The sequence below is a fragment of the Leguminivora glycinivorella genome, chromosome 10 (assembly GCF_023078275.1).
Source record: "Leguminivora glycinivorella isolate SPB_JAAS2020 chromosome 10, LegGlyc_1.1, whole genome shotgun sequence".
In the NCBI taxonomy this organism is placed as follows: Eukaryota; Metazoa; Arthropoda; class Insecta; order Lepidoptera; family Tortricidae; genus Leguminivora; species Leguminivora glycinivorella.
The window spans coordinates 13,877,332-13,893,889 of record NC_062980.1 but is presented as its reverse complement, the minus strand read 5'-3'; the positions used below and the strand labels follow the sequence as shown (position 1 = coordinate 13,893,889).

General features: G+C 38.6%; 2 protein-coding genes across 8 annotated transcripts in view; both read left to right on the top strand.

Annotated features, from left to right (window-relative positions):
* Positions 1-227: 227 nt before the first annotated feature.
* The window catches only part of LOC125230066 (transmembrane protein 47), a 56,520-nt gene continuing 40,189 nt past the window's right edge, over positions 228-16,558 (top strand). The window contains exons 1-2 of one of the 7 annotated variants that reach the window (XM_048135070.1): positions 228-392; positions 7,558-7,617. In XM_048135070.1, coding sequence (XP_047991027.1) covers positions 7,567-7,617 — 51 coding nt within the window. In that variant the 5' untranslated portion in view covers positions 228-392; positions 7,558-7,566. The other 6 variants (XM_048135068.1, XM_048135069.1, XM_048135065.1 and 3 more) reach the window with 6 other exon arrangements.
* On the top strand, positions 8,225-9,210 carry LOC125230055 (the record flags this gene model as incomplete). The annotated part of the gene is made up of 1 exon (XM_048135040.1): positions 8,225-9,210. A coding segment is annotated over one exon (831 nt), but the record flags the coding sequence as incomplete, so codon positions are not given.

The following is a 16,558-nucleotide window of genomic DNA, read 5'->3' as shown; positions in this document are numbered from 1 at the left end:
AGTATTTTCTTTTTAATTTGTTAGTAAAGGCTTTTGCACGATTCGGACCAAAAGTGAAATACATTTGAAAGTAAATCGAAATTCTTGACAATATTTATTTATTTATTTAAACTTTATTACTTATAAAAAAAGTACAACAGTCGGATTAATGCCTTTAGTCATTCTCTGCTAGTCAACTATTGACTTTGATTAGTACCTAGCCTTTGATTTGGACTATACGATTTGTTTCGATGAGTTGGCTAAACTGCTTTGTTTATGTTGTCTATACTCTAATGAGTGACAGTGAAGTGATTACGGATGGATGCTGCATCTCGCGAGACGATATTTTGTGTTGTTTGATACTTTTTTGTAGAATCAATTATTATTGCGTATATTTACTTTAAATCTACACTGTGAGTTTTAAAATAGTAAATCGATGTGAGTCTATTTTTTGCTACGGTCTAACTAAATTGTTTGGAAGAATTAATAGTAATTGCACTAACAATATTATTTTCTGTAAGCGACCTATATTATTATCTCTTAATTTATAAGTAGCATTCCGTTGTTATTAATTATAGTCAGTTGAATTATATCATCACAGGATACATTGCATTTTCGTGCCTCATCATCTGCCAAGGCAAGCAAGTGATTCATAAGTGTGTGTACTTTTGCAATACATTTGTTGCATACAAAACATCAATTATGAATGTGCATCATTGATCGACATTGTATAACTAACGTAGTGGCATTGTAGTGTACTACTCTAACTTAATGACTAACAATGCCATGTTTAACATTTCCATTATTCAGTATTCAGTTACCATAACAAACATTGTCATGGTCACTAAAACCTTCAATTCTGTGTTACAGTGCTAACCTTATGTGCTAATAAATGGATTGTTTGTAATAAATAAATAATGTTGGTTTACGATTTTAGTAATATTTAGTTGTATTTTGAAGGTATGCAAAGTGACACAAATATTACTTGCAAGGTTTTTATATTGGGGCTATAAAATATTATATATGTTACGCTTTTATTGCTAATGTTCCTGGTATATACATACTAGTAAAAATTTATTTTCATGCTTTTAAAATCATTACTTTACTCATTACTCACTACTTATATTAATAGATATAACTCATCTTGTTGTAACTGTAATAGTTTTTTAATAATTGTATGTATAAGGCAATAAAACATTCTTATTCTTATTCTTATTCTTACTTATGATAATAATCATGAGTCATTAAAACACAAGTATTGAGAGTAAAGGGAATTAAGGCATTATTAATATTTGTTTTTAATAGTTTTAAAATAAAATTGGTTATGGTAAATTTATATTTATTAAACATTAATATCTTTACCAAGCATTTGCTCGGACAACTCATAATTGTTACAGCTTTTTCCGAGATCCCCAAAATAAATAAATATTTTTACATTACGTACAAGATTTGCCAAAGGTCCTATATAAGGTTATATTTTGTTCATGCATTGTTTTGCTTTTTCATTAAAATTCAATCATTTGTTAACGTTTGAGGGTGTCACTTAATATTAATCAAGACCTTCATAGACAATTTTCTTACTAAGTGAATGAAATTAGCTATTCATCTGTGAAAAATTCACAAAGCATAAATAGCAGCGTTTTACCTTACAATAAAACGCATATTAAGCGAAATACCTTATTTGAAGCCTATTTAATATATTGAGAGACAGCGATACTGTTTGTAGATGCGTAGCGGTTCACAGCAGGTACCTACAGCTGAACACCTGTAAACAACTTGCAACTCCAGTTTTACGATTCAGGTTTCCCCTTCCCCCAGGCGACCCGTGCCGTAGGGACGGCAACGATGTTTCATCATTGGTTCTCAAAATATTAATTTAACCGAAGTTGCAATATACCACTTACCAAACGGTTGCATCATTTATGAATTCAAATGTGAAATGAAATAAAGACGTATCTTCGAAACTGAATAGTCTAAAAATGTTGTTCACTAGCAGCGAACAACAAATACCCTCAAATGGAAAAATAAATGTGCCTTGGTTTATTGCAACTGAGTGTTGTAGCCACAGGCGTAGTTAAAAATATAGGCTTCAAATAAGGTATTTCGCTTAATATGCGTTTTATTGTAAGGTAAAACGCTGCTATTAAGCTTCTGTACCGTTATTTGAAGCCTATTTAATATATTGAGACGTGTCTGTATTCGCCTGGTGGTCAAGAAACGCCAATGTGATTAATTGAATCGCCAATGGAAATAACAACTTCAAGTGCACTTCACACATCAGATACCTTGTGTACCTATATGGAGGAATGTGAATTGCAGCTGACAGCAGCTGCAGTGACTGAATTGATAAGTGCACAGTGACCTATTTTTCTATTGTAACTTATTATTCGTCGGTAAGGAAAGTTTGAAACATTTTTAAATTTTATGTATATACCTATTATGTATATACCCATAATGATATTAAAATAAATTATGAAAAACCTGTTACTTTTTTATTTCATCCCCCTAACAAGGTCAGGTCATGACTTATGTTTACGTTTATTTCATTATAATATTCAATTTAATACACTTAGTATGTTTTTAAAGTTTTGACCCCGAATCTGCAATTGCCAGTAAGTAGGGTTATTGCAGTATCATTTCTTTTAGGTTATAAGCGAAAAACTTAAGTTTTGGATTGTGTCTCAAATTCCTCGCAACTCGTTTATCTCTTTTCAGTATCATAGAATAATCGACATGACATAGGTACATAGGTAGGGTGACATAGGTAGGTATTACATATGATATTATAGAAAACAGGTAAGGAACTGATCCATTCATTAATGCCTTATCCAAATAGTCACTATTTATTTCCGGCAATTACAGCATTACATAATAGATAGTGAATATTATAATTACTGCCTTATGGCTATGACATGGCAAAATTTGGTAGCAAAGAAAAATTTCGCTCAATCGGCTACAACTTTAAAAGTGTATAACACTAATGTGCGCAGCTATTGAAAACCTTAATACCCATGGTATGACTAATGTTCCGACAATCATGGTTCTTTCGTGATGTACTTAATTCGTTTTATGAAATCTAATTTTAGTATTTTTCCCGAGCATTCTAGTATGCCGGAAATATTCTTGGCCTCTTGGGTATAACCCATACTGAACCCATGTGTAACGTGGTTCCAATTTTATTAATGGAAATAATAATCGGGCACGTTTGGTAAGTGCTAAAAAAAAAATCTAATCATTCTAAAAAGTCTTATTATCATATATTGAGGATAAGCACACTTGTGAATTTTTCATCATTGAAATCTCCTAAGCATAAGATACTCTTTTGGTAAACGAATCTATCATCCAGGAAGGAAGTGTAAGTATATCAAGTAACAAGACTATTGAGGCTTTGTATAAGTATAACTTAGTCATTCGTTATACATTATGAGTATACGTATTAAGGTCATTGAATCCATGTATGAATACAGTCCTAAACAAAGTACCTCCTGTGCACTAGTGTCCTGTGCACTTAGTAGTAGTGGTACTACAACAGTTCAACTTTTAATTGCCTTGGTTAACAGGCTACAACTTAACCTTAGACTTTTTGTCTGGAGAGTTCTCTCCCAGTTCCCTAATATTTTTTAGAATAGAATAGAATCGTTTTATTTGTTTAAAAAAGGGTAAGGGTAGGGGGGTTTTGTTAGTTATTTACCCAATATGTATGTACTTTCTGTTAAGCCAAGGATTGGCATAGGCTAACAACGCCTAGGCGGCTAGACGCACATGTGCGAAGCGTTTTATTTGTAATTTGTACACATGTTAAGCCAATACTGATGATAGAATTTTCTTCGTATATAAATGCCTTTTTGTTTTGGGTAACCAGCTTATGAAAGCGCAAGATGTTACAATCAAATATTTTTCTCCTTAAGGATACGTATGTATGCGGGTAAGACCCGTGATTTTCGTTGGAAGCATAAAGATATATAATCATTCCATTATATGGCATGACGTAGCCTTCTGGTTTTGTAATGAAGAATATGATATTGAGGTTAAGGTACCTAGATCTGTAGTTCCGAGATCTAAGGTCCAAACAAAATTTTGAGACACTCATCAAACCCCATGGGTCATGGGCTTATTCGGCATAGCTTTAAAATTGTTTTGACGGTCCATCTTTATATGAGTATTAAAATCATTTTGAAACCACATCAAGTACTTATCTTGCAAAATATTGTTACCAAAAACAATGATTAGGTATGAGAAATATTTTTCCGAATACCCCATGAATGTGATATATTTATTAACTGTAGAGGTTACTTTATTTAAAAAACAGATTAAAAGCTGTAATATGACAGCGTTTTAAGTTTGTAGTTGGGTTTATTAACCCGTACATTTCATCACTTCTTACGTAGGTGTCCTTTTCCCCTCTTTTATTTTTAAAAACGTGTTATGGCGGTAATCTTAACCTAAAACTCATAATTTAAATACGTATTGTTTCATTCGGACTAAATAATGAGTAGACGAGTCACCCCGTGCTACTTTATGAGGATGTGAACACATTTTAATGTAATGGTTCTTTGTAACATTGGTTCAGGTCGTTCCTGGAGCCTCAAAATATGTAATAACATATCACAACTGCATTCTTACATAGCGAAAAACTATGCAAAAATGTTTGCTATTTCATCCACATAGCCAATTCCTTAAAATGTGTTCAGCCCACGTGGGCTTAACTGAACAAATTAATGACCTAAAACAGTCCAAAGCAATCTGATCTTTAGATTATTGGCCTCATGTGGCGCCGGAGCGGCCAGCGGGCTAGATAACTATTTGATTAAAAATAATAGATAAATAACCCATTTAAGATGTTTGGGAAACGGTTAATATCCTGAACCAAAGAATACTGCGGCCTTGAAATGCATCAACACTATCAACAGGTCTACTTAAATGATTAAATGACCTCAAATCCCACTTTAAAACCTAAATAAGTAGGCTGATAAAACCGTGGTTAATTTTGAATATTATCGTGTCAACTCACTCCGCGTCAGCGTGAGCTAGGTGTTTCAAACGTCGTTATCGACAAAGATAAAATATGTAGTAGATAACTATATAGTGGAAAAAGTTTCCACAAAAAAAGAAACCACGTTTATCAAGTCGCCAGCAATAACTGTGATAATCTTTTTAGTCTTCACCAGACTCATCATCATCCTCCTTGCGTTATCCCGGCATTGGCCCCGGCCTGTGAAGGCCTGGGGTCCGCTTTGACAAGTCTTCTCGAGACTATTTAATGATTACTGGGAAGTGATTCCGCAGTAGAAATATATAACCCCTGTCAAAATGACTTTGTAATTAACAAAGTAAGCACTTGGTACTAAGCTTAGGAGGCGTTATCATATTGTGTTGTTTCCTCCATCACACGTAAGTTTCAAAACGCCTTGCGTAGGCCGACAAAAACCGCTTTAGAACCATGCTAATTGTATTATACCTATTATACCACATGTGCTTGATCTGCTTGTGACGCAGGATATGTAAACACGCGCTTTGCGAAGGCGGCAGGTTTTCAGCAGGCTAAATAAAATATTTAATCGCCTTGCGCAGGCAGAAAATTGAGTCACGAAAATTGCAAGCCTTGCGCAGACTGCAAAATTTTCAGCTGTCTTAACAATCATATTATTCACACGCCTTGCGCAGGCGGGAAATATGAAAATGGGAAGATGCACGTCTTGCGCAGACGGCTGGTTTTTATCTAGATAAATAGTAATACTCATAAGCCTTAATAAGCGGGAAATTTATTATCGGTACCAAAATAAATAGACATTGGGGAATCTATTTTGCCAAAAACTGAGGAAGGCTTGTACTATGGTAGCAAGGCGACATATTACTCTTATTATAGACATATGTATACTTAAATACATAATAACACAACCGTAACTCGGGAAAAAATGGACGTAGTAAAAGGAAAAAGATCCAATTCATATAAACATAATTATTTGAATATAATCTCAACGTAAAAAGGGAAAAGCCATTCAAATAAAAGGCTATTTTCCGAGGATGGCTCTCTTTCGTTCAACTACGTCCCGCTATTTGTGTGCATCACACAAACATATTCCCATACTGGGATTCGAACCCAGAACAATAGGCTCTGCAGACAGGGTCACTGCCTACTGTGTTAGACTAGTGCTTTTACACCGTCTTAACACTTGATATTTTTTTCCACTAATGCCTGCTTCCACAGAATAATAATTATTATACTAGCCTTTAATATCCTTAAGTGGACTATACACAAAATAAAAACATACTGGTTGTAAATTTCTTCACACCTTGCGCAGGTAAGAAGTTTTTAGTAAGCTAGTGCAATGATGCACCCTTTTACTCTGCTTACGCAGCAGCCAAGTAATCAAATTAATCAAATACGCTCGCCTTGCGTTATTAAACGCTATTATTATAGTTAAGAATTAAAGAGTGACTCTCTCGTATGCGGATTTTCTCAATTTTTACTTTCTTGACCTGTTCCGTGCTTAAGACGAATCGATTCACTGAAAAAAATAACTGAAAAAAGAAATAAAAAATCGCTTACTTACGCGACACGCTGCGCTCAAAGTGAATCGATCAGGTGCTCAGCTTCTAAAACATTTAATTTATAATAGTAAACGAACGGTAAAACCGTTTTCTAAAACGATATTTTTGATTAAACTTACAAAAAATTCCAAGAATTAAAGAATTCTAAGAATTTTTTGTAGTGAACCGAACGTTCCGACAAACAGAACGCCAATGATGAAACATCGTTGCCGTCCCTACGGCACGGGTCGCCTGGGGGAAGGGGAAACCTGAATCGTAAAACTGGAGTTGCAAGTTGTTTACAGGTGTTCAGCTGTAGGTACCTGCTGTGAACCGCTACGCATCTACAAACAGTATCGCTGTCTCTCAATATATTAAATAGGCTTCAAATAACGGTACAGAAGCTTAATAACTTATATGCAGGGCCCATAACTTTCATGCCGATGACATCAATTTGACATCACATAAGTTTTATTTAATAATGAATCATTATTCATCAATCATTTTAATCCTGATTTCAAAACTAATCTATTCATAGGTATGTGAAATAATTAATACCTACTTGATACGTGAAAAGTAAATTAAATTATTTTGTTTATTTCTTATAAATACATTTTATCAAATGGTTTTGTTACCATATTTCAATAAATTATAAAAGTTACGGGCCTTGCTAATATAGCTTCCAAAGTTTAGGGTCGGCTCACACCGGGATGGCAGTGGCCGGCAGCAGTTGGCAGCGGCCGGCAGAGGCGAGCAGTAATAGATAAATTTATACATACAATAGATAAAGTTTTAAATTATTTCACACCAAAAGCGCTCGCCGCGCCGCTGCCATTACGGTGTGAGCTGACCCTTAACCTTTTAATCCTTGCTGCTCCCTGAAGAACCAGCTTGAAAATTTAAATGACACATGAATTCATTTAGGAGTAATTTATAATTGCATGTTGTCTTTGAGATATGGGTGTTGAAAGGATAATTGTTATAATTGGACAAAAATCCAGCTTCTATTATTTGTCACAATGTAATTTTTATTTTATTTTTGCACAGGATACGAAAATGGCTTCGACTACAATGATCGAGACTGTGACTATCACGAGGCCACTCAAGGTAAGTGACAAATATTTTATACCTATAGGTGTTTATTAATTTTATTATATATGGAAAGGTTACTACATTTTTATGTAAGTAAGTCTCTTTCAGTTATATGGTCAATCAATGTGTGGGTAATCAAATGGTCACAGACAATATAAATGAGGCATTTTACTTTATAAAATACTACATTAATGCTAATATTGTACTATTTCAACATTACTGTTTTTATTAAACATTTATTTTGCCAACATTTTTATAGATATTTGATAGTTAAAACCTTAATTAACCATAAACCAGTTTACAATTACTGATCATTTACAATGGATGTCATTTATGTTAGGTACAGGTTCCTAGCCTGCATTTAGATGAGGAGCTTATTACATTACACTTCATTACAGTATAGAACCAACGTAGAACAGAGACGTTATTCTGAATAATATTACTTGAGTGCATAATTAATTTAACTACCTACGCTTCGTATTTTATTACTCCCCTTATCAGTTTGTTATGTCACGTCTCTCACGCGTCGCAGAATTATTCATGGCGCACTAAAGTAGCTACTGCAGCGAGCAGCTACTTAGATAACAAATGGATTAGTTGCGGGGGCTTATTTATTTAATATTGCCTCTCCTTGATCCAATTTAAAAAGCCTTTTACGCGTGCAATCTACGAGAAAACCGTCAAGTGCGAAGCCGAGTATTGGATTAGTAACGCGAGCACGACGTTAGTGGAGCTGGGAGGCGTGATGCAGACGCACGGCAACTTGACTGCGAGCTATCTGTGGCAGCCGGGGGAGTTCGCCAGGCGGATGCTCGGCGAGCGGCCTTCCCCCGTGCCGCCAACGAGAGAGCTCTGGCCTGCACCCCCGCAGCCTCTCAGCATCAGCACTCTACACGTCGCCTATCTCCAAGATGAACCCTACGCGAGACGGGCCACCACACTCCCCCCGCAACCATACGTGCCGACCACTATCCCTGTTGACTACGAACACGGACCTCGAGTATGCACTGTGGGCACTAATACCGAACCAGCGCCTAATTTACTCGACAGGATGAGGCTTATGCTCAAAGGTAAACAGGATGACGTCGTTATCGCTCACTCTACTGGCCGCCTTACCGCCGTCCGAGAAACAGCTATTGACGGAAAAGAAGAAGAAAATCCAGCTAGAAAGGCGTTCAACGGTCTCAAAAAGGCACTCGCCGGTGCAAAATACAAAATAGCTCCCGGATCGGAAACCGTGGACAGCCCTAAGATATCGTACGATATGCCGAAACCTGGGGATAGAATGACCACGACTTTTGGAGCTAGAGAGTCGAGGAGTTGGTGTAAGCTGCCTTCGGGAGCCGAGTGTCGGCGGCGCCTGCGCACTATAGGAGACTGGTGCTCTCGTCGACCGCGGCGTCCGCCACGGAGACAGTCGCATCCACCACAGCTACAGATTACCCAGGTCTGATGAGCGGAAGATAGAAATCGTTGGACCTTTCCAGTAAAGTGTGCAGTAAAAGTTCCTGCTACTACTTGTCACCATGGCTTGTGGCTTATGGCTAAACAATGTTTGTGTCGTAGCATGATTGAAGTTTAGTAGCGTTTCGGCTAATAAATGTGTCTCAGTAATCTGTGTTTTGTTGGCGCGGGTGGGGCTCGGGGCGGCGGGCGCGGCGCGGCGAGGGCGGGCGGCAGTCCCGTGTCAGGCGTCGAGTCGCCCGGTCCGCCCGCCCAGCGCCGAGGCCCGCCCTGCGTACCCACACAAAGCCGAGTCCCAGACACCCCTTCCTTATCGGTCCCGTCATAAACATACTGCATATTACACTGCACGGTAGCGTTATTGTTAACATCTCTTTGTGGCAAAGGTGATTTAAGTGTAGAATCACTGAACCGACGCGATCCAATGCGCAAATCTGACGACAGAACTCGGAATTTTCTGGTGGATTTTTCATCTTCAATAATTTGTTCGATGTTTTTATCAAATTGGATTTCGTTGTTTGTTGGAAGAAGCGAGTTTTCGTTTCAAAATATTTCATTTTAATGACAGAATATTCGTTTGTTATAGTTTTATAGGCTTGCACTCTGAAAAGTATAGTAGGTATAAAGATTGAAGCTGAATTTCAGCAAGTAAGCATTTCTGTAGTTCAGTTTCAACCCGAAAAAATACCTAAGCAAGATACATTATAATATAGGAACCTAATTATTTTTGATATAATAACAGTGACTGCCTTACCAATTACTAATCGTTTGAGTCAGTCAAACGCTAATTAATTCGAGGCGTGACCTGGTTTTAGTAAACAATTATTGGAATTATTAACTTGAATAATATATAGCTTTAACTTTAGTACTTCAGCAGGTTTTGCTATTTCTTTGTCTTTATTTCTAAGGTACTCGTGGATATGTATTTTGTTGTCTGTTTGCTTGGTAAAAGGTCGTCGCGAGGCAAACAGCCAATATAGACAAGTCTCGGACGAAGCAGATTGCTCGTCAAGAAAACGCGTGCGCTGGCTCGGCCGAGGCACATTGGCATCAGTTTTTTTACGCGATGAAAATGCTGACTTTTTAGGGATCCGTCGGACAAAAAATTACGGAGAGGCTCTTTGTTTTGGTAATACTCTTTTTGAAAATCATAACTTTGTTGTATATGTAGAGAGCTACAGGGGTCCTATATTTACTAACCACAGGAAATTACTGAAAATTATGTCACATTTGTAAGTTCTATCATATAACGGAAGCTCAAAATACTTTTTCCAACTTTTGTAGCGTTTGAATGATTTTAAAGCGTAACATAAAAAGTTTGCAAATAAGCCCCGAGCTTACCTCAATAAGTTACAGTTACCGGCTAGCGTCCATAAGCAAAGAAAGGGAAACAGTTGATACACGTGAGACGGCATTTCACTTTCATCGACGGACGTTCCGAGACAGTGCTTTTACGTACAAAAATATAATGGCCGGCAGTCATGCCACGCGTCATTCACACCGGTTGAAGGTTTCTTCTCATGCTCCTTATTTGTTTTAGGTATTACTTGTCTATGCATGAACGTACAGTCAGACAAAAAGGTGGTTTACCACTTTTCGACCTTATGTGTTTAAAATAGATCGAAAAGTGGTAAACCACTTTCTTGGCTGACTGTACATACTTATTAGCATTTTTAGAATTTGGGACCCCCTAATTAGCGTAAGTTATTCACAAAAATTAACTCACTGTTAGTTCTGTGACGATAATTAAGCATGAAATTTCAATAAATATATTGTTTTTGTGTTGGTTACTTAAGCTTACATTCAGAATATGAAAAGTTTTTTTAGACATATTTTATGCTTAATTGTCGTCGCAAAACTGACAGCAAGTTAATTTTTTTAACGACTTACGCTAATTGGGGGGACCCAAATTCTGAAAATGACCATATCTAAGCGTTGGAGGTGAATTCAATACGTATACAATGCTTGTAGAAATGTAGTGTAGCTCTTGTGAATGAATTTGTATATGATCGGCAGTTGTCTATGCGAAGCTTTTTGTATCACCATAAATAAGCACGTACCTCAACGATATTAGTCGTAGAGTACGAATTTCCTTTTACCTTTCTGACGTTTTATTTGATTTGGCGATACATAATCGATACCCTCCCTCTAATCTAATGCGTATATAAAGTGGGAAATTGAATAAAAACCGGCCAAGAGCGTGTCGGGTCAAACTCAGTGTAGGGTTCCGTAGTTTCCCGTATTTTATTCAAATACTTCAACCTATCAAGTCAAAATAATTTTATTTTCCTAGAAAATCTTTATAAAGTTCTACTTTTATGTTTGTATTTCATGTTTTTAAACTTATTTAGAGGGGGGCTATTTGGCACAATTTTTTTAACTTTAGGAGCGATTATTTCTGAAAACGGGTAAGGGGGGGGGGGGTACCTAATAAAACATTTTTTCCACTTTTTATTTTTGCACTTTATTGTCGGTGTGATTGATATACATATTGGTACCAAATTTCCAGGCTTTCTAGTGCTATCGGTCACTGAGAGTATTCGCGGACGGACGGACGGACAGACAGACATGTCGAAACTATAAAGGTTCCTAGTTGACTACGGAACCCTATAAACCGGCTACATACCCCGCATAGCCGGCTAGCCGGTATAGATGGTATCTATCTTGATTTTTGATATAAGTTACTTGCGACTTGTACACGATATAGATTGTGAACATTATACTCGTTGCTCAAAATCGATGCAGAATTGCTAGTCAAACATATAAGAAAGTAACATAACACGCTAATGTAGACATTAAGCTGTATATTGCTACAAGTGTCGTCCGGATGTTCGGAAGCGCGCTGCATACATAAACGCTGCTATGTAAACTGTTTGCTTAAAGAAATCGTTTAATTGTATCAGTCCAACAAATGGATGTTTAGAATAGTAAAATCGTTTGTTTACTTAGCTGAGCTGGCTACCGAACGGGTGGTTCTTTTGTTAAAATATGCACATAGGAACGAAGTAGTTGAAAAAGCACATAATAGAAATAGATTGTTTAATTACACCCAGTTCACAACTACCATAGCTAGTGATACGTTAGCGTGCTCAACAAACATAGAAAAAACAAAGCAGAACATTAGCACGACACAATCACAACTGAATGAATAGTCACGGAAATTACAAAAACGCTTATACTGCTCCAGCATTTTGGCAACGCAACTCTATCAACGTTAAGCCATTTTGTCACGAAATTCGTATTTTTTCATCGCGCGTTCGTGTTTTATTCCAATATTGGTATCGCTAGGGTAATTTTTGTCCAGTGCCGCGGCGCTGTGACGCCACAGGCGACCTCATTCGGTGGCCAGCCTTCCCCCACAACACGTGTGCTCCTTTCTGTGACCTAAATTTCTAGGAAAGTCGTGCGGAAAGGGTGGCTAAGCTGCCAGTAATTTAACCTGGGTACTGTTACGGTCCAACTCACACGCTTTTTTTGCTTTGTGGCTTTGGAATAAGGTATAATGTAGCTACTTACTACACATATTTATCACAGTTCTGCATAACATATTTACAACATTTTATATGAGAGCTTATGTTGGTAACTTCAACCGCCACTTACACTAATTGTGTATCAACAGTATCAACACAGACGGATGTCTTACGATAATTGAAGTACATATAATTATAATACGCGATGATTAATGGCTCATGTGAATGTGAATAAAGAGGTTGGATACTTGCATACAAAATATTGTTAAATGAACTATCATTACGAAAGAATCAACGAAATCTAGGCATTTCGTAAATAACATCAAACCATTAAACTTGATCAAAGGGTTGTCAATATAAAACCGACTGCACCGGCGCCGTGTTAACATCTATTAGCAATGTTTTCAAAGCTTCCGGGGCTTTCTTTTTATTGGTATCATCAATCACCTTTCAATCACTGATTTACTTAACCCAGGCCGCATTTTTCTGTTGTGCTTGCCTCAATCGACAGTGACAAATTAAGTTCTATCGCTCAACGGCTTTCGTGGGCCACTTCGGCTGTGATACGGAAAGATACTAATGGACTTTATTGTCCCTTTCGTTTTGCATAATCCTAAATTATGGCTCTGAATTTAGAAGTAAATAAGTTTATTGGGGATTCCATCGGACTAAACTTTGCTTTGATATATTGGACACGAGTTGAGTTGTTCTTGTTTTGGGACGGGTTGTTTCCAACCCGCAGCAATCTTATTGTAAATATGGGACGTATTTATTTGTATTGGATTCATGTGGATGCTGGTTACAGCTTAACGATGATCGGTTCGCTCAATATTGTTAGTGCAAACGGTACACAAGCTTGCAATTACAGATGGCGTAAGGCGACTAGCTTAGAACCAATATGTACTTAACTGTAATCGCTAGACATGGGTGGCGTAGCGTGAAACATAAGCTATCCCTCAGGTCTTATCCGGGTTCTGTATTCCGTACCCGAAGGGACAATTGGGACAATTGGCAGTTTTTACAAAAGCCAGTTTGTCATCTGATCTGACCTTAATAAAAAACCTAATAAAAAAGCCAGTTTTTCATCTGATCTGACCTTAATAAAAATTACCTTATTGGGATTAGTACGACTTATTTCGATATTTTCTTGAAAAACGACTGATAAATGTCAAGTATGAGTTGCATTGCCATTATACCTTAAGAATATAGGTAGCTAAATGAAAGTCCTTTTAGGCAAGTCTTTCTCCTCGTCACCATCTTTACAGTTCCTTTTCATATTATTGCTTCAACGAACATTCTCATCCCGATCCCTGAAATTAATTTAAACCCCGTTTTTAGTATTTGCTCGTTAAGCTGGGCGCCGCGCGACCACACCGTCACAATCCACTTCTTTACAGGTCCCTTCCTAAAAAGCTATTTGATCGACTCGTCAACACCAAACAGTCCAAAGTGTTGTGTGTGAGTGTTAGTGTGATGTGCTAAGCTGAGCGTGGGTGCAGCGGAGTGGCGCGTCGGTAGCGCCCCATGCAGGGGCGCGCGGCCGCAGGGTCGGGCGGGCTCCGCTCAAACCCGCGCGCCCTGCCGCCGGTGCTGCCGCCGCCGCCCCAGTTCGCGACAGACCAGGAAGCGATGCCGGCCAACCAGATAGCCCAGGTGCCGTACTAAATTAATTCTTAGCAAACATCGTGTTCTGGCCCCGTAGCCGAATGGCATTTCTGCGATGCGAAACGCCGCAGAAACTTAGTCTGGCTCTGTCGCGCCAATACGCAAGAGCGATAAAGATAGATAGCTACGAAAGAGATATTATCGTGAGCGTTTCGTGAGCGTTTGTGCATTCGGCTACGCACACTGATCCGGTACCCGAGAAAGTTTTATATCATATCCCACGCATATAATCCGGCGTTCAGCAGTATTACTGCTGGATTTAATGGACTGTGTCATCCGCTCCGCTTCGTGTTTCGAGTTGGCAAGTGCCGAAATACCGGGCACCTAATGTGGGTACCATTTAGATTTTTTGCTGTGAAACATTCCTGCACTTCCTTCCAAGGGCTATAACTGCTTCGTTTTGTTTCTGAAAATTAGATATAAATCAATTGCAAATTGGTTTAACAGTCGTTTGGATACAAATGAAAAACAACGGCTCCAAAATTTTACCTGGGGCACTCCGAGTTTTTATAGCCGGGCTACTTGACACTGTTTCGTTAACAATCACTTAATGAGATTTCTTTCAGTAAGTAGACCAAGTGGTTTTGAATTACATTTAAATATAATACCGTTTCATCCGCCGAAAGATATTGTTACACGGCTATAGGGGTCTTCAGTTCTTCTGCAAGAAGCTTAAAAAACTTATCAAAGGTAATTGACAGCTCACTCGAGTACTCTAAACAGTCACAAATATATATCGGAATGAACAAGAATAACAAGATGCTGTATTATGCCTGAACATGCTCACGCCTTGACAAAGGAACCGTTTTCCTACTCGTCGTCTTAGCCGATCCAATATATCAGAGGGAAACTACGAACTATTGCGACAGCGAGTATTCAGTACAGACTCGGGTGCTATAGTATTCTCTAAAGAGCATCAATTTGCATAAGCGGTATTTTACTGTAGGTGCCCAGACATAACAAAGTCGCGAGCCAGAAAACTCGCGGGTACTGCCAACGCTTTGTCATCTCTTCTCTCATGCGGCTCATGCCGTTATAAAAGCTCTAGATATGTATTTAAAAAGACTATACGGGATATATCACACTGTATTTAGTCTTCATGACGCCATTGTTGATCCCCATTGTGAATCAGAGACGGCATTGGCAATTTTTTTATGTTTACCATGCGACAACGTACTTTATATCCTAAATCAAATACCATTTTCTCCCGGAAATTAGCTCCTAATGCAGTGATTTTCCAAGTTGGAACGCGCGACGGTTATGCCTACTTTTTACGACCCCCACAGACCAACCCCTATAGACATCCATTACAAGACGACTCGCGGTCGCCAGCCTTCCTAGTATTTGCACTGATATAAGCGCGGGCGCTCGCCGTGCCCGATCAGTATCGACCAAGTAACAGACCCGAAAGCAGCGCGTGTTTTTCGCACTAAAAAATTGGAAAAGGGTATTTTGATGCCTTAAAGATGTCCACCTGTAGTGTGAAATGGTGTGGAAAGGTAACAAGAAGCTCAAATTTAAAAACAGACGGCATTACATTCCACAAATAAGTCATATTTATAATTTATTCAGAGCCGGCATAGGTCAACTTACATTGGCCACTTACGCGTCAGTAGAGGGACAGTCATACTTCTGTCCCTTTTCATCTGGCGCGACTGCCCGCCGTCCTTGAAACGGCCAATCACAGCGCGCTTAACACATTCCCCGCCCGCTCCTCGCACCCCAAACACTGGTGACTCGTATCGCGAACAAAATATACAAATTTGCCACTCTATAGGAGGTTCTCTGTGACGACCCCACTGATGTTTGTACTTTGTAAACTTATTATTGTAATTACCTGAATAAATTGAACATTAGGGGCTAGTGGCAACGCGACGCCTAAATTGAAAATCAATCCCTTAAAGCCTCCGCCACACATAAAGCGTTTTGAAAGCGTAGCGTCAGCGGGAGCGCAATGATAGTTAGCGGTGCGCCGGCGGAACATTCCGCATTCCGCTCGCAATCCGCGCTCGTTAGTTCCCGCCGGCGTCCGCTGGGCGCAACGCCAGCGTTCGTCCGGCGCACCGCTATCGTTGCGCTCCGCTGACGCTCCGCTACCGCTCCGCCTACGCTATCAAAACGCACATGTGTGGCCGAGCTTTAAGGGGGCCAAGCATAAGTGTATACAAGATTTTTGGACTTGTCTTATGGGGTAATTAATACCTACTGCGTTGATGTGTTTGTCGTGTTTCGTTGCGTACCTAATGGTAATGCGTCTGGGGTGCACCGTGCACCAAGCACTAGTATTTTTACATTAGTTTGAAAATAATAATGATGTATTTTTATCTGTATAACATTTATATTTTGGCAAGGTGTAC